The sequence below is a fragment of the Nilaparvata lugens genome, chromosome 1, assembly GCF_014356525.2.
Source record: "Nilaparvata lugens isolate BPH chromosome 1, ASM1435652v1, whole genome shotgun sequence".
Lineage (NCBI taxonomy): Eukaryota > Metazoa > Arthropoda > Insecta > Hemiptera > Delphacidae > Nilaparvata > Nilaparvata lugens.
Genome location: NC_052504.1, coordinates 65,235,147 through 65,260,335, shown reverse-complemented (window position 1 = coordinate 65,260,335; position 25,189 = coordinate 65,235,147). Strand labels below are relative to the sequence as shown.

General features: G+C 35.3%; 2 protein-coding genes across 3 annotated transcripts in view; one reads left to right on the top strand and one right to left on the bottom strand.

Moving 5' to 3' along the window:
* Positions 1–25,189, bottom strand: part of LOC111058767 (prolactin-releasing peptide receptor-like) — a 297,162-nt gene that overhangs the window by 215,707 nt on the left and 56,266 nt on the right. For both annotated transcript variants that reach the window (XM_039439860.1, XM_039439868.1), the window contains exon 2: positions 22,438–22,515. The gene's annotated coding sequence lies outside the window, so the exon portion shown is untranslated. The remainder of the gene's footprint in view (positions 1–22,437; positions 22,516–25,189) is intronic.
* LOC111047802 (piggyBac transposable element-derived protein 3-like) lies at positions 9,258–10,991 on the top strand. Its single transcript, XM_022333653.2, has 2 exons — positions 9,258–9,477; positions 9,956–10,991. Exons 1-2 carry the CDS (start codon positions 9,362–9,364, stop codon positions 10,989–10,991), a joined length of 1,152 nt encoding a protein of 383 aa, XP_022189345.2. The 5' UTR covers positions 9,258–9,361.

Sequence of the window (25,189 nt, the reverse complement as noted above, 5' to 3'; positions counted from 1 at the left end):
TTCATGGGCTGGAATGGTAGTCTCAAACGCTGACACAATTTGGCTGTAACAAAATGACACTGACTCCTGGTGTCAACCAAGAAACGAACATCACAAAGCTGATCATTACAATCTCGAACATGTGCAGTGATGGTCAACAACACAACGGTCAAATTTCCTACATCGTTGGATGTAGAACAACAACTAATAGGTGATGTGCCACCTGCCTTGGAGTTCGACGAGGACGCAACACCTTCATTGGAACTTGATCTGGAAAAGTGCAATAAAGAATGATGAGATTCTCGACATTGAGCACACTGAGTTTTACTACGACAATCTCTACTCAAATGATCCACATCAAGACAACGAAGACAACAAAACTTTCCTTTAATCAAACAATAACGATCCCAAGGAGTCATTTTCAAGAAACTTACACAATCTACTAACCGATGACCCGGTTTTGCGCACTTCAGACAATTGGGATTTTTACTAGATGCATCGTTAGATGAATCATTAGATTGAACCACAAACACCTTTGATTTATTATCCTTTTTGTGCTTCATATTAAACGATTCAGTCTATTTCTCATCAGAAGGAAGAATCTTAATTTGCTTTTCAATGAATTTGACATAATCGGTATAAGTTGGCATAGCCTTGTCACGGACGGCCGATTCAAAATTTCTACGAGAACTTGGATCCAGCAATCTCAAGCCATGATAGAGGAATATCGAGTCTGACAAATCAATGAGTCGCAATCTCTTCAATGCATTGATTGAACTGCAAAACCCATCCAAAATCGCAATACAACCTGCCTTGGATTCTGATTTTATTGGACGAAATTCAAAAATTTGTTTGAAATAGGCATCGACTTGCGCCCGTGGATCGTTATTGTAGGTCAATAATGCCTGCCAAATTATTTGATAATTGTTAGCCAATGGTGGCAAATGACAACAAATATTTGCTGCTTGTCCAGTAAGTCTACTTACAAGATATTATATTGGACCTTCTGCTGATCGTTCAAATTCTTGTTGTCATGTACCAATGCCTTAAAACACCGACCATTGAGTCTGGTTCTTATCAAATTTCGGAAGGTCGATTTTAGGCAGTACCGACTCAGACACGACTGGCTGTGAACTAGCTGCTGTAGCTGCCGAAGATTGAGCAATATCGACAGTCACCTCTTTCTGTTTGAGAGTGTCAGCCGCTACTTCAATATACTGAAATAGATCTAGATGTGAGTCATTGAATGCTACAACATGGTCTTTATTCAACTCAAGCTCCAACTCATTAACCACCAATTATGTCTTTTCATAATCCGAAATGGTCTGAGACACCCGAGGATACAAGATTGAAAATTGCTCAGCAACTTTTGGATCAGAGACATTTTTAGACAGGTCATAAATTCATGCAATCTGGCATACAATTGTTCCAGTTTAGCGCGATGCACCCTGATTTGTTTCTGTAATTTTCCCTCCATCTTGAACTCATACACAAAAACAATTCAGCCCCGACAATACAAACAACAGACAATAAAACAAGAATGAGTTCAAAACTAGATGAAAGGAAGAATCACGACTAGTAAGTTATCAAAGTTAAACTTTCATTATCAATTCACAAGATAAGCTATTGCTGAGAACAAAACTATATGATTAGATAATGTTCTTCCAACAACTCACAAACAAACGATAATTTGTTGAATTGAACAAAAAAAAACATTCTGGTGATTAACCTTCACTAACATGTATAAAAAAAATGGACAATACAAATTCCAACAAACAAATTCCTGAAAAAGAGTACAATGAGCCTAGTTTTAGGAAACTACAATTTTAACTGAAATAAATTTAATTTCAGACAAATACAAATTGACAAGAAACCTTGCTCTTAAAACAAGGCTACAACAAACTTAAGTTGAGCATGGATCAGACCATCTCAACATGCCAACATTGGACAAATATATGAAACTGCTTAAATCCAATATGTGTGAATTAATCAACAAATTACAAATTTAAATTCATCCCGGCTCGGCAGGAACATAAAATGTTCTGAACAAAGCTCAGGCTAGAGCTACCAGAGGACTGTAATTTACTATTTAAATAATCAAATACAAACAAGGGGCAAAATTCAATCTTCAATTTGAGCCAGGTTATTTGTACAGTTAAACTCTGCATTAATGAACAATAAAAAAGAGCAAAAACTCACCAAATTTATTCCAATCTTGACTACTTGCCCTTCGAAGCCTTTATTAGGTGTTTTGGTCAGATTCAGGGTGGGACGAAATCTGGGAAAAGACAGGTTCTGGCTTCCGGGCTGCCTTCTCGCGTTCAACTTGCAGGCTATGCACTGTGTTTTGAACAAAGCTCGAACTGGATTCTTTATGAATTCAAATCTGATTCAAATTAATTCAATTCAATACTATTTCCGCAGTTATATTCATAATTCACACATACAACACTCAAACAATTATTTACAAGAAATCTCCGATCGAAATTACATGACAAACACAGTTTTGGTCTTGCAACAAGACGGGCTGACGAAACAAGATAGACTAGACAAGGACATCGAGAAGGTCAAAGCATCAGGACGGTCTGCGCTGGCGCAAACACAAGCCTGCTATTGGCAGAACTGCAGTCTGGCATTCTGGCGCTACAATTCGAATTCTCTGGCCAGACCACACACCATACATCCTCAAAATACAGCGAGAGGCCATAGTGCAACAATAATAAGAGATAGCATAAAACATTTTGAAAACACATCCATACAAACAGAAGAGATGCCAATCACATCCATTTCAGTTGAGACTAAACTATACAAATTCACTCTAGCTATATAGCCCACTATAGCTATATATAGCCCACCAAGGCATAGCATTACAAAAGGAATGTATAAGGCTATGATCAATCGTCTTGGTAATAGATTTATTATTGAGGGTGATTTCAATGCCAAGAATACATATTGGGGCTAAAGATTAATCAATCCAAAAGGAAAAGAAGTTCTTAGGGCAGTTCAATAATGCAGATGTGACACTATATCGTCGGGTCATCCTACTTATTGGCCAACAGACAAGAACAAAATACCAGACTTGATAGACTTTTTTTGTATTTAGGAACTTTGTGTATAACAATATTAAATTAGAAGAATGTAATGATTCAAGTTCAGATCACACTGCTGTTATATCGGAGGTCAGTGAAAAACTAGTAATGAAAGGATGTCAGCTAAAACTAGTGAATAAAGGAACAGACTGAGAAAATTTTCAACAGACTCTAGAGCAGAGAATAGATCTTAATGTACATATTAGGAATGAAGAAGAACTGGATTTTGAAGTCAAAAGATTCACACAAGATATTCAAGAAGCAGCTTGGGAAAGCGCACCAAGCACAGTCCAAATAAAAATGCCAGATGGAAGACATTAACCTCAAAGTGTATTAGATCTCATCCATGAGAAGAGGCTAGCTAGGAAAAAGTAGCAGAGAACAAGAAATCCACAAGACAAGACCCATTTAAAATTTCTTGTACAAAAAGTGAGAGATGAGAAACCACAAGGACTCGGTTACTATCTAATATCTCAGAAACCTGGGCAGTGACAAAAACTCTGATTATTCACTTTGGAAGGCAGTAAAGTATCTGAAGAAACCATCTGTACAAGCTACTCCTATTAGGGAAACAAATGGTTATTGGGCTAGAAATAACAACCAGAGAGCTAGGAGATTTGCTGAACACTTGGAAGATGTTTTTCAACCATATAAAACAACTAGAGAAGAGTGCGTTAATTAGTGTGAATTTCCAACAGAAATAGGGGACATTCCAAAAGTTTTGTTGAATGAGCTGAAATTTCTTATCAGAAATATAGATTGCAAGAAGGCTCCAGAATATAAGCTTATTACTGCGGCAGTGCTCAAAAAACTTCCGAATAAAGCCCTGAAAAAATTGTGGAGCATCATCAATGCAGCTTTAAGACTGGGGTACATCCCGAATATATTGATTGATTGATTGATTGATTGAGTACTTTATTTATGTAGATTACAATATATACTGGCTTATACACTTATATACAATAGCTTACAATACAGCAAAATTATAGATGAATTTACATAATATAGACTAAGAAAATAATTATTGAAAGTATATGATATGAAAAAGTAATTTGTAATATAATAACTATAGATAATTATATTGTTATGCATCTACATAAATTGGCGAAGCTTTGGACATATCAATGTCCATTCTTCGGAAAGAATATTAAAAATATCCTCCCCACTAACTCTCTACCAAAACGTTAATTTAATTAATTGAAATAAGGATTTATTTATTAATGGAAATTTTGTAAAAGTTTTAATTAATATAAATATTTAAGAGAAAAAAAACAGAAAATTGATAGAGTAAAATAATTATATAGGTAGATAAGATCAAATTATTGATTAATAAAATGAAGTAGGCTGAAAGTGGTAAGGGTAATCAACTTTCAGTAATATACAGCAGTATGCAGTGGATAATTAAAAAAACATGAGTTTATATAATGTATATATACACAATTTATTCTATAACAGGTTTAAAGGTTTGTATTTTTGGATGGGCGGGGGATGGTTGTCATGTGATCGTTCTAGGGCCGGACAGTTTCAGTCATTTGTTCCAAAAGATGTTTTTTTAAAGTCAGGATGAAGCTCGCTCGGCTCTCGATGGACCTGATAGAAACAGGAAGTGCATTCCATGCACGACAGGCACTGACTAAGAAGGATTTTGTGAAAATAGTAGTTCGATGATTGGGTATCCTTATAGTACTTTCTCCGGTTCTAGTATGTGAAGCATCTATCCTCCTACCTTCAGAGACAAATTTGAAATCATCTTTAAATATTTAAGTGGGATGAATTTGCATAAATCTGAATAGAGTCTATTCAATCACTTTGATTATTGACTACCATTATATGATTTCTTTCTTTGATCTTAGCTTGAAACCAAAAGCTTAGGGATGGAAATTTGAATGTAAACTAACATATGACTCAATCTAAAATATCGGGGCACCGAGCTTCGCTTGTTGTTTATTTATTGATAGACAGAATACAATTATTTAAAATGATTGGGGAAGGACTAACAGGCACAGCCCAAAACTCTTTCTTCCCCGAATTTTGATTTATACACTATAAATGGTCCAAAAAGTGGGTTCCATACGCTTGAATTCAGATCCAATTTTAATCCAAACATTTGAAAACAGAAAAGTTCTGATTTAGATTGTTTACAGACCAAATTGAATAACAAAAAACACTCACTAATCACTTAAAACTGTAAAATAATGATTAATGATATACTCTAATTTAGGATGATATACCATGTCATGTCAACAATCAGATTATTTTGATCAAGTCGATTAAAATTTCTAGATTCAACAGCTGGACATAATTCTATATCTCTCCTACACAGGCACTCTGTTATCGACAGATGACGAAATTATCATCTGTTTTTCAAGAATGAATAATTATTATCCTTTTCATGTCCTTCAGCGAGTTTCCCAGGGATGAGACCTAGTGCAATCGATTTTTTATATCATAAACCTACTATGTTCCAAATTTCGTGAAAATCGTTACAGCTGTTTTCGAGATCTGTTGGACATACATAACCATATAACCATATACAGAAATTGCTCTCTTAATATAATAGGATTGACATCTTTAGTATTGTGATCTATCAATATCAATAGGTTTGTCTTGTGTCATGTAATTACATCATGAAAGGAAATAGGAGCAGCTGATGGAATATTTTTTTTTTCAATTTAGTTTTTAGCTGATATTGAAACATGAAAATATCAGGCCCAGTAGCACTAAAGCCTGTTCAATTTCCATCAGGATTGAATTTCAGAGAATGAATGAGAATAAATCAGAGCAGGGGGTTTTTTCTAATAGAAGGCTTCTCTCATTGGTTCTTGTGGTATTTAGTCCGGATAATGAATTAACAGACAGTGCGACTGGCTCTCTCAAGGCCATGGCTGCGTACAAACATGAAGCAACAGAGGAACCAATACAACAGAAGCTGAAGAAATTAGTCGCATTTCTATCACCTCACAATAAACATTACATTCAACTACCATAATTATGTTTGGAGAGATCGATTTTAAATTTCTTTTACTATAATCCGGTCACTTCCTGAATCCATTTTTCCAGATGTTCCATGAATAATGTAATGTTTTAAATTAATTAGGTCACCAAATTTGTTAACTCAACTACAGCTATTGTAATATTTTTCATTTGCACACACTGATACTTGAGGGACCAATAATCCTCTCTCAAGGAACTTCAGCGAATTTTCCCAGAGTTGAGACCTGTTCCAAAATAATGTTTTTTGTCGCAAACCCACTATATTCCTGATTCAATAAAAATCGCTAGAGCCGTTTCGAGATCCATCCGACATACATATATATCCACAAACACACATATTTTATTCAAACAGAAATTGCTTTCTTAGTATAATTGACTTCAATGATTATGACTCCATTCAATGAGAGCCTATTTCACATAATAATAACAGCTGGCATCAAAAGCAAAATGTCAAACATGATTGAATTTGAAACAGTAGCGATCATCAACATTATTATCTTCATCTGATCTAAATTAACCAAATTACCAAATTATAGTAAGATTCACATCATTGTGTCAGCATTGTTTGAATGGGGAGCATTGATGCTATTAATGAGGAATACTCACAGTCAACGAACTATATTATGCATAGTCTCTAATATTTTTAGAACAAACAATCAATGTTTGGGAATAATTAATTCATGAGAAAAGCCCCTTACTGCTATGAAAGATATTTTCACATTAGGAAAAGCAACAACAGCTATTAGGCCGTTCTAATAAATAACCCCTTTCTTTCGCCCAAGTTATATTTTGGCCGAATTTCCTCATTCTTTGCAAATAGATTCCACAACGGACACTTCTGTAGTTTTAAAAATACCCTCCATAAATATATCATACTGAATTATTAAAATTTAATCGAAACTGTACAAGCAGTTTTCGCGATGTCGGATATACAAACAGAATTAGTCTTGATAGAATATGATGAATTGATTGAAGCAACTCCAGTCATAAAATTTTGTTTCATGAAAAATAAAAATTATCTATACTCCCAGGGATAGGTTATAGCTCTGATTGAAGCAGCAGTGCCCAATCAATTTGTTCTCGATAAATGCATTTTAATTAGTTCCTCAACTTGGTGCCAACCTAATAAAGTCATCTCAACTTAATGCCAACCTAACAGAACTATTAATTTAGTTGCCAATAGTCAACAACATTTTTGAAGAGGTATATATAAATGACGATGAATACAAGAAAAATATATACATAGTATCAAAATCGGTACGAGGAGTAGATGAACTGGTCAGCGACATCCCTGCCAGTTTCAAATAACCACATATTTAAAAATCGTTTGTATATGTTAAGGCTAAGGGGTTCTATTTGCTTTATGTAGGCGGGTATATTTCTATAAAGAATGTGGCATATGTAATGTCTATTAAATCTATTGCAATTGCTAACTAATCTGAGTTGTAGAATTCCAAATATATTCATATTTCGTGTTTGATAGGGAAGGATAAGAGGATTAAATATTGCATTTTTATTACTTCGGATGAAAATTAAAAGTGATTTTATGCATAGCTGTCACACATCAAGAACCTAAAATTCTTGATATACCAGTTCTGTCGGATAGCGACTATCGTGGTTCAAGCAAGTCTTTATGATTGCTCGCTGTGCAATTTCGACAGCCCTCGAAGTGAACGAGGATGCTCCACCCCAGGCCAGGATTCCATAATTTATAATTGATTGAACATAGACGAAGTATGTCCTTCTCAATTGATTGACTGAAAGAACATCCCTCAACTGTCGAAAGGCATATATAAGTCTACGACAATGCATTTGTCTACGAATCGAAAGCCTTTGCCAGGTCAACAAACAGCAAAAGAATATATGCATTTTCTCAAGTAGTCACTTAGTCGATAGAAGCAGTTGGAAGAGTTGCAATCTTTCCTGAATCCAAATTGATAATCGATTATTAATTTGTTCCTTTTTAAATATTGAGACAGTTGGTTTTTGTAGCATTTTTCAATAACTTTTGAAAATACACTCAGTAAAGATATTGGACGGTAATTATTTGTATCTCCCTTATCACCTGACTTGTACAGAGGAATAGTTTCAGCCAATTTGAAAATATTGGGGAAAATACCTGAATTAAAACTACAATTAATAATATGACAAAGTGGAATAGTGATAAAATCTATGCTTTTTTTCAACAAATAACCCGATATAATTATCATCGCAGTCAGGAGCAGAACCTCCGCGCATTTCCGCCACACACTGTCTAACCTCCTGCTCTGACACTTCTCTTAAGACGAATTGTTGGACAGGAGGACAGACAGGTTGGACTGGAGCTCTAAGTCTCTGGTTTCTTTGCTTATTTTGTTTGGAATTGGGAAAACAAAATGCTGCCTGATTCAAATTGAGGAGGATCTAATCGATACTAAAATTTATTGATGTATTGAAAAAAATCAATATGATTCTGTGAGGTTTTCAAGTATTATGTCTTCTTCAGTTTTCTATACTATAATAAAGGAAAGAACTGGCTCATATACGTAAGGAATAGGGAATTATGTTTGACGCATCATCACGTCTGAAATATACTCAACCGATTAATTTGAAATTTTGCATATAGATTCTAAATTACCCGAGGATGGTTATATGCCTATTTTCAGTTCCTCAAGATTTCATTACGTCAAGTTTTCAATTTGTCATGCTTCTAGTTGTTGTATAGAAGCAGCTGAACATTTCTTTTAAAAGGGGCATTGGATGATAGATATGATTGGGGATCCTATTCGAATAAAAATAACTGATTTTCTGTCGCATCAAAACCGCACCGATTTCTCAAACCGTTCAAAAGTTATTCTCATTCAAAAATACTGATAAATCATCCATCTATCCATCATCTTTACTATAATAATGGAAAGAGCTGGCTCATACACGTAGGCTACGTGATGTAGGAAAATTATGTTTGACACATCATCACGTCTGAACTACTGGACTGATTGATTTGAAATTTTGCATAAAGATTCTTCATTAACCGAGGATGGTTATAGGCCTATTTTCAATTCTCGAATTTTTTATTACGTCAAGTTTTCATTTTTCAAAGTTTCAAGTCGGTTAAACGCATTGTTCTCAAGATATGAGCGTGGAAGCAAAACGCTTGAGAACATAATAAATTATATTATTTGAAATTGACTAACATTTTTATGTGACTAATATTAACCCTTAAACGCCCCGTGTTACCATATGGTAACAGGCAACATTCACACATTGGGATATTTTTCTAATTTTGTAGAATTGCTGTGGTAACACTGTGATCATTCGTAATGGAAGGGGGAGATTGTAGAAACGAGTTCCAGTCACTAGGCGGCCATTTTCTTTGTTCAGTGTTGATCTATGGACGTTTGAAAATCATCATTGAGGTTATGTCTGACATGCACAGGTAAGTTCATTTATATCCTTCATTGTAATCAATATTATTAATCTTATGTGATTGATTATTGCAAATAAAGGATCAAAGAAAGTGGAAAAAAATTCCTGGCTTGATTGCTCCAATTCTATCAATATTATAAGCATTTATATTTGGATGTTACCATATGGTAACACGGGGCGTTTACCATATCAATTCAATAACAAAGCAAAATCACTTACAACTGTTACAATATTATTTGTATCACAAATTTTGGATTATGTAATCAAAATATATGCTTTGTGTTTCAAGTTGTATATTATTATGGACATTTTATGAAATGGTTCTTACAAAATATATCCTATATATGGGTGATAAGTAGACATTTCTATTATAGCTGAGTACCTCAATGAATGAATTCCAAATAGAAAATTGTCGAATTTCTTTTTATTTGATAAATGGGTTACTAATACCATGAAAAGTGATCTTTGTTTTTCTGGTTATGTTTCAGGCCACTGACACTGGCAGAAATCATCGATGAGCTAGAGTCAGATGAATATCAAGGAGACGCAGTCAGCAGCATCTTCATTGAGCCACCAGATGCTGCTGGATTATCAGATGAGGACTCTGCAAATGAGGATGAAGGCGGGCTTATCGACAATCTTAGCAGCAGACAGCTGGCAGCTAATGCTGAGATTGTATTCACAAATGATGAGAGGGATGGATATGATGTGGACTCATCTCGCATGACCTCCGATCCTGCCAAGGATGACTCAGCATCATCATCTACTAGTAAACGAAAGAAAACACATAGTAGAAGAGAACCGAATTCTCTTCCATCTCGGGTGTGGACTAAAAACTCTGTTTTCTCTGTTCCTTTCGATCAAACTTTTCCGGAAAGTGATTTTTCAAAATTCTCTGATTTTTCTCCTGTAGAGATTTTTGAACTTTTTTTTGATGCAGAACTTTTCCATATTATGTTTGAGGAAATAAAAAAATATGCTGCATTCAAGAATATTGCAGACCCAAATATCACCATTGATGAACTGAAGTGTTTTCTAGGGATACTCACAATTTCGGGTTACAACTCCTTACCAGGTGTGAGATATTATTGGGAGTCAGCAGAGGATACAAGGAACCAGCTTATTTACAATTCTATGAGACGAAACCGATTTATTCAAATATTGAATCTCCTCCATTTTGCAGATAACAATAAAATCAACCCATCTGACAAACTATGGAAGCTGAGACCCTTCATTGAAAAGCTGCGTAGAGTCTTTAGAGACAATTTTGTTCCTGTGCAACAACTAGCTTATGATGAATCTATGATAGCATATTTTGGCCGGCATTCCTGCAAACAATTTATTAGAGGAAAACCGATACGGTTTGGATACAAAGTGTGGTGCTTGAATACTTTTAATGGCTATCTAGTGGACTTTGAAGTTTATCAAGGCAAGTCTGTTCATTCAGATGATGACTCATATGATAAGGACTTTGCTATCAAAATAACTTTCAAGTTCCCCCTCCTCCAACAAAAGAATTCTTAATTTCGGCGAAATTCATCTGAGAAGCGTATAACGAGGATTTAATGGTGTGGAATATTCTGGAAAGTGGCCATCTTCACTGAGTCTCACGTTTTCAAGTCTCCACTTCATGATCTCGTTTTTCGTTGGACATATTCTGGAAGGTGAGTTTCATGAAACATTAACTCTAATTGAAGTTCTCATCAAGGTTCAAAGTCATTGAGAGAATTAAGTGAGTCTCTCGCAAAAAGTTGCAGTCATATTCCCGTGATAAGACATACGAATCGACTAAGTAGTGAGACACCACTTGATTTTTACTCTCCACTCTTGCACATTTTGTGCTCTCAAATTATACTTCTTTTTCAGGGTATGCTATCGCGTTGCCGATCCAATTAGCCTGTACTGAAAATTTTCAATTTGTGAATAATGAGATACTTGAGATCAGTAACTCTGAGGAGAACTTCTTAAGACTTTTCAAAACTTCTCTTCTCCAGGAAATCAATTTAACTTGAGATTTTCAGTTATTTGAAAATTATTTATGAGATTCATATTTATGATTCTAGAAAATTTCTTGTTAACGTTCTCTATCTCCTTCGAATGATACTCATTCAACCTTCATTATAAAATAATGTCCACTTCTCTTGAGATCATCATTTTATAGATTCTCATGAATATAATAGAATATATGTATGGTTGTTCCGTATTGTAGTTTAAACCTATGTTAACCATAATTAATATTTTCAACCTATCGGGCCAATATTATTTATACTGATAATTGATTTTTCAGGATGTTTACTCAGCAGTTGTAGAAGAGTGAGCTTTCAATGGAATAGTCTAAGATAATTTTAAGCTTAGAATGGATTTCAAATACCATTGTGTGTGTTGATGTGATCAGAATATTTTTTCCGCGGAGAAATTGTGTTTTGAAAAAATAATTTGATTGCACAATCATGTAATGGAGAAGATTCTCGTTCATTCCAATGGTATCAGAGATTCAAGTTTAATGTAAATAGCGTTCTTCTCACGCTAAATGAATTCGATTCGCTGATTTCTAAAGTAAAAAAACGCTCCGGGAGAAATAGCTGAATCAATGAATCTATCAACATCTGGATTCAACACTTAATTGAATTCAGAAGTTGGTTTTAGCTGAAGGGGAAATGTCCTCTCATTGATTTGCCATCACATTCCAAGGTGTTCAATCACCCGAAAGAATATCTCACGGACGAATACGGACGAGTTCGTTTTTCCATTCAACAACTTCCTAGAAAAGGGGAAATCTGAGAGCACACACAACTTTCTCATTCATTTCTGTGATTTGTTCCTAAACAATTCAATTGCAAGAATTCTTAACCATTTTTTTTTCGTATTAGAATTATTGTTTATTCGACAGAGGCTGGCTCAATCAGCACTCTGGTTTGTGGACTGTATCAATTACAACGATAACTTTTTGGGGTTGTCTGGCGTCGGGTAGCAAGTTGAACAATTTGAATGGCTAAGTGCACAATAACATAGGCCTACCTTCATGTCCAAATCCTCCTTGCTTATAGGATCCCGGGTCCAGATCACGATACGAGATGAGACGACACTTGTAATAAATCACAATAAATCAATAGATCACTTTGCAAAAATCGACATTACGAGAAGTGAGCTGTTCGATTGGCTCGCAAACGGCAACTAGCGTAATTATGCTTTGCGCATCACCCTTCAACTGCCCCCTCCACCACACAACGCCAGACAACAAAGGGGAACATTGATATAACGTCCGAACATTCCGCCCACCTTGGAAGAACTTCCAATAACAAAAAAAAAAACCACCTATAACGAACCCTACTAGGGAAACTAGGAAAAAAAAGAAAATATCTTCACTCCTCAGGGACCATTGAGGAGACTTATACAAAAGGAGTAGGAGGCCCACGGAAAGGAGAGGATGGGACAATAAATAATGACTTTATACAACCACTATAGATAAAAAACAAGAAACAAAGAAACTTGGGAACCTTTCCCACATGTAAAACGAGAAAATAAAAAACTATCCACTAAACTTATTGAAGTTCCCTTCAATAAGGCCTAATCTTCATCAATAGGGAGGAGACATACCCTATTGACAGCCCTAGTGAGACTTCCTTTTGCAATCTCACCTCCACCACTCTCACAATTCCATCCTGTCCAGGGAATATCTTCGTTATTCGACCAAGCCTCCAGTGAAGAGGGAGTAGGTTACTTTCCTTTAAGAGAGCCATACGTCCAATGTTAACATTACTATGTTTTCTGTACAATTTTGTTCGGGTTTGCAAGCTAGATAATACTCCAATTGCCAACGTTTCCAGAATGAGGATACAATTCTTTTGAGTAAACTCCATCGATTTCTCAAGTTCACCGATTGAATTGATCCCTCTGAGTCTTTACTCTGTGTTTCTGAGGTAATTTTTCTTGCTTCCAATCCAATCTGTTTGGAATTTTCATCATCATTACCGTTGGTTTGGTGTGGCCAGCACTCCAGTGGTTTGTCTAACCAATCAGAACCATTCCACCACAGAGAATTACCAATTAATTCATTGAGCAATAGTCCTTGACTAGCACAATCAGCTGGATTACATTCGAGTGACACATATCTGAATTGCTCTGTAGACAGGTGTTCCTGTACTTGACTTACACGATTTGCCACAAACCTAGCCCAACGATGAGGTGAAGACCGAATCCAACTCACTGCCACAGTTGAAAAAGTCCAAGCTGCAATATAATCTATGTTTATAATTTTTGAAAGCACTTCTTGAACTTCATGTAATAATCTAGCTACTAGGACAACCACACAAAGCTCCCATTTCTTCACTACCTCCACGGATGCTATATCATCCCAGTCACATCCCGATTGCCATAGACATTGAATTATACTCTTGAAGGTTAGCATGAAAGGTGTCAAATATCCTAATGGATCAAAAATTTGTGCTAAAGTTGATAAAACATTTCGTTTTGTAGCTAGACTGGATGGAACCTTCACCCTGTAGAAGAAGTAGTAACCAATTGGATTCGATTGGAAGCCAAGAATTTTAATGGTTTTATCAGACTCCAAAGTGAAATCTTTTGCATCAATAGCGCAATGCTCTGGAGGGAGATTTGATAGAATGATAGAATGATTGCTGGCCCACTTTAGCAATTCAAATTTCCCTTTGCTTAACAATTCAGTAAGCTGCAGTTGCTTGGTTGCTTCCATTGATGAGCCTGATGTAACTATATCATCCATGTAAGTAGAAAACCGTAAGGCTTCAGAAGCCGCAGGGAACATTTTTTCTTCATCTCCAATAAACTGATGCGTAGTACAAATGGCAAGAAATGGCAATGATGATACACCATACGACATAGTTGTTAGAGTATACTCTTTCATTTCTTCCCCCTTTTCGGATTTTGTCCATTTTATTTCAACATTATCCTGTCTATCATCATCTAACTCTTCCAAATTTCGTTTCTCCCTTTCAAAAACATCTTCTTCAATTTCCTTTTTCGGTATGGGTCTTCCCATTGGTTTGATTTCATGTGGACTATGAATCACTTTTAACTCTTTCCCTAAATTACCGTTGATCGGTAAATAACTGTTGTAGGCTATACCTTGTTTACCTGGAACTTCTTCTAAATTATCTTCCAATTCTTCTTTTCGAATCATGGAAACATTTTCTCCGACATTAGTTTTACCTTCAAGATATCCAGATGTCTCACTCGTATTTGTTTCCTTGGAAGGTAATTCTACAATGTATCTACCAGTATTCAAACGACAAACAGTTGATTTGTATATCTCCTCACAAGCCATTTCACTTTCCAATAATTTATTTGTCCTAGGTGGCTCTTCTACGACCCAAAATCGCTTCACCAACTCTTCTAAATTATCATTGGAATACATGCACAGATTATTTGAGATAGTAGAACTCTCCTCTGATACCTTACCCATCAGGCAGTAGCCCCATACAGTTTCTAGGGCAGATGGTGTACCCGCTGGACCAATCACCTTTCTTCCAGTCAGAATGAAGGGGAAGTATTCAGCACCCAATAAAATATCAACCTCCTCTGAAAGGAAAAATTCAGAATCTGCTAGCTCCAGTCCTTCAATATGTGCCCAGTACGCATTTTTTATCTGATTTGTAGCTGCTATTTTGTTGACTCCCGATGCGGTAATTTTTAATGAAGGGGAGTTCGGTGTTTCAAATTCACAGTTAGCAATTTCATCTGTCACTTCCAGTTTAGTATCAGATAATCCATAGATTGGCAAACTGTGTGTTTTCTGTACCACTAAACCCAGTTTTTTCATGCATCGCCTTGTAATAAATGACTCGGTGCTTGCACTATCTAATAATACTTTGACCTTATGATAATTGCCTTGATTACCTCGAACTCCCAATTTAACAGTTGGTAACAATACTAAGGAACTATTTACATTCAAAAATACTTTCTTGGCTGAGTCAGTAACAATGTTTGATGGCTTTGATCAGCAACGTCGTGCCCGTCTACCCTGCTCGTTTGTTTATTACCGGCCAATGTGTTGGTGTTTTCAACAGGCGGCTGTCTCGGCCCTAAATGGAGGAGCGAATGATGACGCGAATTACAGTGACTGCACGGCTTCCTTCTTCTACAATCTCTAATAAAGTGCCCTGCCAATAAACAGCATATACATATTTTCCATTCTTTTACACGTTTTAATCTATCAGACGGTTTGAGATTCAAGAACACTTCACAATTTTCCAGTTCATGAGAATTATTACATTCAATACATTTCAGCTCGTCCGATTTTGATTTTGATTTTACAATCATAACTGAAGCTTTGTAATTTCCAATAGTGGGTTTCGATTTCCCTAACTGCTTACGTGAGGAGGCTTCTGACGATGTAGATGACCCCAATAAATCAGTGGATTTGGTAGCCTCCAAAATAACAGTTTCATCATTCAAAAATATTTGTAAGTTTTTCAAATTGGATACTGTTCCATTTCTTAGCAGTCTCTGCCACTTCACTCTCAATTCTTCAGTCAGTTTTTTACGTAAGACAAATAATAACGGAATCGACCAGTCATTAACTGAATGACCAATTGGTTTTAGTGCTGCAATATACTCAGCTAAATGAGTGATGAATTTTCGTAGCAAGTCTGGTTGCTTATTAACTGCTGGCATATCAAAAATTGCTTGCAAGTATGCCTCAGTCAGCTTGTAAGAGTCATTGTAGCGATTCAATAATATTTTCCATGCCTCAGCATTATGATCACTTGCCAATGGGACTACAGAAATGACTGACAGTGCATCGCCTCTCAGTACAGACCGAAGATACATATGTTTTTGGATCTCAGCAATTTGACCATTATAATGAACCGTGGCTTCGAATAAATCTTTAAATTGACTCCAAATTTTCAAATCACCGTCAAAAGTCATTGAAGGAAGCTTAGGTAGAGCAACTGACGAGATATTTCCAGTTGTAGGTGAAGAAGCTACATTGGAAGAACTAATATTCAAATTTGTTTGAGTGGATGGTAAGGTTTCGAGAATAGCCTTGACATTGAAATAAGTCTCATCAAATTCGCTCATCAGCATTTCAAGTTCAGTTGTTTCCAATCGAGGATTTTGTTTGTTATAGTAGCTCTGCATCTTATCTATTATATCATTGAACTCCACCTGGTGGTGATCGATATGCTCACCCATAACTTTCAATAAATTCTTCATTTTTTTATTTTTCGGATCCTTTTCGACAGCTTCTGCAATTTCATTAATCCGTTTTATTTTACGAATTAATGCATCTCTTTGAAACGTCAAGTCTTTGATAACACCCATAGTGAGGTGATAACAGTGAGCGCTCGTCGGGAGAGAGAGAGTGAGACAAAGAACCAAACAAGAATCAGAGGGAAAACACGAGAGCAGGCGACACAATGGAACGAACAATGGCTAGCTTATCCAATCATACAAGCCTAGCCAGCACTTCAACTTATGCTCAGTAGAGAATGATCGGTCACAAGGCTAATAATACTGTATCGATACTGATTGCAACAAACAATAACTGCTATTAATAACGAAGTAACAACAATAATCAATGCAAATAACTGCAAGTATCCTTTGAAAAAAGTCACAGTTCCAGTTACTGTTACAGCTAGACGACGTATAAGTCTTTCTCTACTTATCGACACGAACTTGGTGGCGCCAATGCAACAAACATATGCAATAATACTACGACACAATTATTGACGAAAATATTACTTGTTCTACTCAATTTCTAACTTAAATTGAGCCCAAATTCCTTAAGAATACCACAAATAAAGTGTATGTTCATCTACGACGACAAAAACAAGCCATATACACAGAAAAACCAAGAATAAAATAGGCATAAAAAATGACAAACCTATTAGACGATATTTCAAACTTATGTCCTATCCAAATTCTATCCTATTCAATTGCCCCCTCCACCACACAACGCTAGACAACAAAGGGGAACATTGATATAACGTCCGAACAATTATCCTTCAAGATGAAACCCAAAGCTTCTGATGCAATGCAAGAGTCACAATCTCATATTCATTATGGTTATTGATAATGTCCCGTATGATGAGAAACACGTAACACCGTGGATGAAAAACCGGAAATGAAATAAAATCATCAATTATCAGAATATCAATATAATATTATATCATGAAATCTTTACTAAACAAATATGAAACTGAAATAAAATATGTAGAAATAAAACATTCTTTTGTAGATGAATTCGAAAAATTGGAGTTATTATTCCAATATTGATTCATGAAATCAGTTCATTGATGAGCTTCATTTATTTATTTCAAATGAAAATGACATTTTCATTTAAAAGGTCGAACCAATGCCACTAATAATATGAGGAATATGGAAAATGATTATAATGAACCATTCATAAAGCTGAGCAGAATATCGTCGGCGTGATGATTAAGCCGTCCTCAAACATCAAACGACAACAAACTTAAATTTTGTTCACTGTTAATAACTCGATCCACGCTTCTAATCATCACAATGTATCGTCTGAAGCCATATTATTAGGGAGTACAAGGATGAGATTGAGTTCCTGTAGCAAAGTTTGACGTGAGTCGAGTTTCAATAGCGATGAGTTTGTGTAGTGAAGGTGTCGTATAGTATAAGATGGTGGGTTGTAATTCTCTTCATCCGAGTGATAAGATTCGTGAGGAACACGAGAGAGCAGAATGGAATCACCTCTACTATAGATTTAATGGCGTTAGGAACTAATTTCCATGCACCTCAGAGCTGAGAGATACTCACGAAGACGTCGCTTTGACAAGTTGGCTGCAAAAGCAGGGGGGCTGCTTTTATCATTCTCACTAATATCTATGACTTCTATAATGAGCGTGAGTTTACTCACTGTGTGTAGACTCTGAATTGGAGCATACCACCATAGATATCTCTAAAATATGAAAGGATTTGGAGAATAGTATTTCTTATTAGCTCTGTCGAAAGCTTCATTTCTTCCTCAAATCATTGAGTTCATTGATCTCCGAATATCTGATACCAAGTCGAATTATTTGAAGTTTATGTTCTATAATGTGGGGATGTGAGATGTGGGTCTGTTTGATGTGCATGAGTGATAGAGCTCCAATATTTGTTGTAAATTCCCTGGCGTGTTACTGTTAACTTATAATAAATAAGAGGAATTGGAAAATAAAAATAATGATTAATTATATATATATATATATATATATATATATATATATATATATATAAATCTATCACAGATATCGAATAGAGAAGTGGAGAGTTGAATCTTGCTCAATTAATTTGCTTACATAATAAATATTCCACAATTATTTTATACTTCAAGATTTGAGGATTCAATAAAAAAGGTTCATCCAGGGCAATGCACCAATAAAAACATAAATAATCAAGATGGAGATTACGAAGACAAGAACCATCTAGGCGTTTTTGAAAGGGAAATTCTGAGAGAGATTTATGGTGCAGTTAAAGAAGAAGAGGAATGGAGGACAGAAACCAAATCAGATCTCAAGGCATTGATAAAAGACCGAAATATTGTAAAATTTATAAAGGCGCAACGGCTTAGGTGGTTTGGACATATCTTTAGAATGAATGAGAAAAGAATGCCTGAAATAATATTCAAGGAGAGGCTACATTCGAGAAGGAAGAGAGGAAGACCAAGAATGAGGTGGGAGGATTAATTAAGAGTCGATCTCCAAAAAATGGGACGTAGAGGATGGAAACGAATGACAGAGTGCCGAGAATAGTGGAGAGCTGAAGTGGAGGCGGCCAAAGCTCATATTGGCCTGTGATGCTAAAAAAATTCAAGATTGATATACTGTTACTATATTGATAATTTATGAAACAGTTTTCTAATGATGAGATACAGAATAAATTTCCTGTTCATTCTGAATAAATTAACAAGAAATATATTCTCATTTCGTTATGAAAATGAAGTTTTCATTGATTAACTATGATTCATTAAACAACCGCATCCCTCAATCGATCGTAACAAGGTTAATATTTCATGATAAACTTATCTATTACTGTATCTTCTAAATTCAACGTTGACCTACTTATCTATATATCACAGAGCTCTTTTCAACAACTTGCAAAGATAGAATCTAGTTGATTTTCATACATACATGAGTTTTTGAAATTCAAGTAACTAGTAGTTATGTGAACAGTAGACCTCGCGCAGTTAAAAACCACAGCCACCTCCAATACTGTACACCAGAGTGAATTATGTCCTGTCCTGACCTGTCGGTGTCAAGCTATATATAGGTTTACAATATTAAAAAGGAAAACAAAAGAAAATAATATCGCAATTCATTAAAAAATATTAACAACGATTCAGTATAACTAGAAGAGAACGATATTTGAGTTAGATTGAGGAAAGTTGTTGAAGGGGTATAAAAAAGGGGTATGAAAAATATGTATATACAAAGAAAGAAGGAACTATTGAAAAAGGAAAGAGTTAGTAGAGCTCAGAAATAATAATTTAATCATCAATTGAGCAGAATAATTTTTCACAGAATTTTTTTCACCAAGATGTATTTTTTTACTTGGTCTATTGCATGGAACATGGATATTTTACAAATTGATGAAATCTGGCATGAATATATTATAATTTGGAATTTCATATAATACCATTAATGCTTTAATGGATCTTCTGATTTTTAATTTTGGACTTTAAATGTTGACCTCGAAGTTCCAGTGGAAAAATCTATTGGACAAAATGTATTATACTTTTTTGAATAAAGATAACTCAACATAACTTAAAGATAACTTATTTTGAATAATCTCCAAATCATTAACGGCAGTGCTTGACGGCATATCTGTGTGTAAACAACTAAAATGGCTGTTTGGGCTGTTGTATCGACAATAATTTGTTGTAAACAACAGATCATCAAAAGCTTACAGAGTTGAAAGCAGAGAGAAGTCGGGAGAAAATAATTTGCAGCTTCGAGTTATCAATTGCATGCCTCATCGCTTGCAAAAATTAATAGTCCACATGACGGCTGATTTTTGCCATGTTGCATTGATAGACTATATTAATTGCATGCGTCATTGCATGCAATTTATAATCCACTCGACAGCTGATTTATGATGACTAATTCTAAAGTCTGATTTTTGCGGTAATATTGGCATTCGAAGGAGGCTCATTTTTCCTTTTGTATTGTCCTTAAAATGCAAAATTTCAAAAAACCGTATGTATATGTCGACGCGAAATTCAAAAAGGAACATACCTGTAAAATTTCATGAAAATGTATTGCTGCGTTTCGCTGTAGATGCGGAACATAAATATAAACATATAAATAAACATAAAGAGAAATGCAAAACCGTCGACTTGAATCTTAGACCTCACTTCGCTCGGTCAATAATTATCAAAATATTATTCAGATGCTATAACTTTACGAAGCTGCAATACTATTACATACTCACAAAGAAACCTAGTATAATAATGATTCAACACCTGCCAAGTCTTGTGAAATAATAACTTGATGCTTCAGTGTTCAAGTTTATAAACTTCTTCTGCAGATCCCATTAATAGGTGCAACAACTTTGAAGGTTCAGGTTGGTGAAGGGTTTAGGGAGCAGGGAACAGGGTAGGGATCGCATTTGTCTGACTGTTCTTCCAACATCGTTGTCACCTGGAAGTTTGCTGCCGCCGCCGCCGCCGCCGCCGCCGCCGCCCCACTCAAAGCACATTGTCATCAATTCTGGTGGAACAAAGGGTAGTCGAACAGCCTTAACTGCCACCCACACTTGCATTACCCTATACTCGTTGAATTGATCAGCTACATCTACGATCCCTATCCCTCACTCTCTCTCTATTTATTGATCCATTTCAATCACTCGAATGGAGTGTTCAAGACTAATGCCACAGAACAGTTCTGCCAAGTTAGCACTTCGGTGCCACTATTTGATGGTCTTACTTCAATCAATCACCAATGAAAAAGAGTGCGGTGTTCTATGTGCAGCACCAAATGAAAACATGAGCTATGAGTAGTTACAAAATGGAAATTCTCAAAAATCAGATTTTTTTGTAGTTCAATTCCAATATGAAACTGAATAAGTCAGATCAGAGTTTCATTTTGATCTACATGAGGATTAACGTATTTCCAATGATCTGTCCCCATGATTTCATTATGATTGAGCTGCAGAATATAGAGCGTTACAGACAACAATGACAACAATTAGTTGGAGAGGCTTTTCTTCAGTCTACCTGTCCAAGACAGGTCTCAAATAATATATTAGGCCTATTATAAGCAACGTCTGAGGTTGACATGATTATAGCTCATAGACATAGGAAACAGGCTACAGGTTGGAGAAGAGTGAAATCACTTTGTTTATTTCCAACAATGCCTATCCACCTACAGCCAAGACTGGTCTGTCTCAACGTTTCTACTATACATTATCATTTCTATGTGTCACTCTATTATATAAATGATGAATATTGAACGATTGTTGAAAGATCCAGAATTTATCTCACATAGGTTCATAACTAATAACACTGTATATTTGTGATCATCATTTGATTGCTCCATTATAATTTTATGTTATATCCTAGGCGTCATTGACTAGTAGTATAATTATGGCTATCCGTATCTTGCTTTTATTTTAAGTGATTTTCGAGTTTTAAGTGAACTTAACATGGACTTATTTCGAACAAAATTGCTTTATTGAGGAACAAGAGAAAAAATACAAAAGATAAAAAATGAGAGTTTATTGTTCTTTCTTGACCATTTTAATATTTTTATGATATCTAATTTATAAATAAATCAATAGGTTGTTATAGATAGTTCTGTCAAGAAACTTCCCACTCATTTCAACCCTTAGGATTTAAATTGACTTGTATAAAGGATGAGTATTAGCTTAGGATAGGATTCATAGTATAAATATCGCGATATTACAGAACAACAACAAAAAATGGAAATTCTCTGAACCGAAAGCTTTTATGGATAAAATGGCAGTATGTTGAGATGAAACTTACCAATGACTCCCAGAAATTATAAGCTTCAGAGAAGCAGCAGTTCATATACGACAGCATTGCATAGAAGTGGAGAGATTTCTGAAAAACAATAATACTTTTCAATTAGAGAATTTCGAGCTTGTAGGCACATAATCTATTCAGTAGTACATAAACCATAATCAATATTCCGTGACATGTTTCAGATTTGTAACGGTTTGGATTTGATAACAGTATTGTGTATTAAATCCAATTTGATCATTGTTAGCTCGCATGTAATCGGCACAAGACGTAATGTATGCATAGCTGCACTGCATAGTGCACGTGACACATATCCTATTATTAATACATGATACATATCGTATAATCGTCATAAGCACAAGCATATAATTACTACTTAGTCCAGTCAACATAGACATAAAAAGGGGGTGTGCTTGCAATTTATATTGTAGTTCTGATTTTTTAATATATTATTTGGGTACATAAGAGAAGTCCAGAACCAATTTCTTCATGCAAAATTTCTTTGTGCTAGATACAGAGTGGCCCAAAAACCTCGTATTTTCGGCTCATTTTCCAGTTTTCAGCTATTTCTACCAAATCTCGTAATCGGACAGAAAAATTTGCTCCCTCCTTTTTTCTAGAATATGAAATTCTGAATCAAATGAGACTCGGAACTCTCTATCTCCAATGAGTACTGAGCTATGATTTTTCAAAAATGAGTGAAATTTGAAGAGAAAAACAATTTTTGATGAATTTTAGATTTTGATCAACAATATCTTCCGATTGTTAACATTTAGATGTATAATTTAAAATCCCTCTGGGCGTATTTTTGTGCTCTACAATCTGAGATCAGGTAGAGCGCTTTATCTCATATAGATTTCCAGGTACACCTGACAATAATGCTCCATGTATTGTGAAAAACACATAATTTTCAGCTTCAACCATCATCACCAACTACATTGTCCTCACATTGATATTTCGCATACTGACATAAGTTCATGAGATTATGTTCTATGAGAATCACCCGTTAGATGCACTTCATTTCAGTATTTCCTAGTGGAGAGGCGCGCTTAAGGACACCTGAAGGATCAAAATTTCAAACACTTATAACTTCTGACGCAATGCTCAGATTTCATCATACTACACTTCATTCTTCTCGGCTCGTCAAGGCGGTCCAAAATCATGCATCATAAGTCAAATTCGGTCGAAAAGTAGAAAATTTATTGTTGAGTGTAGGCCTACTAAAGCCCATATTCCAATACACAAAAAATCAGAACTACAATATAAATTGCATGCACCAATGTATATAGTGCTGGACTAACTATGAAATCGCGTCATTCAAGCGCTATGGGCATTTTCCAGTTGGGGATTTCAACCAACCAACTAAAATTTATGTTTTAATGGTCGGCTACATAATATAGGTCTTTAAGTTTCGGCAGGCAATATTACATTGAAAACAGTCCATGAGTATGTTATTACGCAGAAGTTGGCCTGGAAACAACTGCACTACTCATAGTATCTAACAGCGTACCAAACCCTCAACATCGTTGTGGATGATTTGTGTCAATTAATGAATGGATAAATACGCGTAAATTGATGGTTAGTCGAACTATGTGTTGATGATGATGAGTACTATGATGATGAGTTGATGATTCTCTAATGTGGTTGTGCTTTCTTGAACAGAACATAACAATATTATTCTAACACGTTACTTCACAGTGAAAATGACACGCTGGAATCGTATTAGTAGGGTTACCACAATAACTAGTGATTGATGTTGTTCTCAATATAAATTATGAAATATTCTTAATCAGCTTTCGTTGAGAATTCCGTCAAATGTTAGGTAGTCATTCATTCCATGAAAATTATCATTTAGCTTGTCGTACAATCATTATAAATTCTACAATTTTTTTGCCAAAGCTGGAGGAAATAGAAGAAAGCTGTCTTCCCTAATAATAAGTCGTCAAACGAAGATAAGCTTCTGATCTGTAACCTCACTGATGAGAAATCGGGATTTTTATATGTTTGAAAATCAGTACTGGATAAATACAGTTGAGAATATCTTGACAAAGAAGATTACATTGAGAATAGACCTTTATAAACACATTTTGTGCGATTGACAGATGTGTAATACTTTCATTCCAATATTGAATATTGTTTTTACTGTCGAATCAAAGCGTGTATTCTATTTGTTCATCCAACAATCTATCAAAATGAATTTGGTCCTCGTTAGCTCGTTATTCGAAATCTCAAATAAGATAATATATATAGAGGATCATGTAACTCAGTTTGAATTTGAACTGCTCCTTTTTGTGAAATGCTGCTCTTCTGTCAACGGAATAATGTGATTTATTGTTAATTGGTTGCAGGGGTTGCTTGCAACACTCGACCAATCACACACATTATGATTCAGAATTGATTTAGATTTGATCAATGAATGAAATGTTGCGTGTCTGATTAATCTAGTCTCCTCGTTAAGAGCAAGTGATAATCATATATTACAAATCAATTGATTGTTGGAACAGAAAGCATTTAGTGCACATGAATTAGAATGTTATCACCTAATTAACAATTTGTCACAAGCTTTTAGCGATGGCCCCACACTGTGGCCAACATCCAACTCAGCATTCCAGAATAAATTACCGCATGAATCGTGGTGAGGGTTGCTCCATTCGTTCAATAAACTACTACAAACGATTTGATCATGATAAAATGTGTGATTTGGAATCTACATGTTAATCTCGTTAGGGTTTTAGTGACAAAGTTACCCATCATC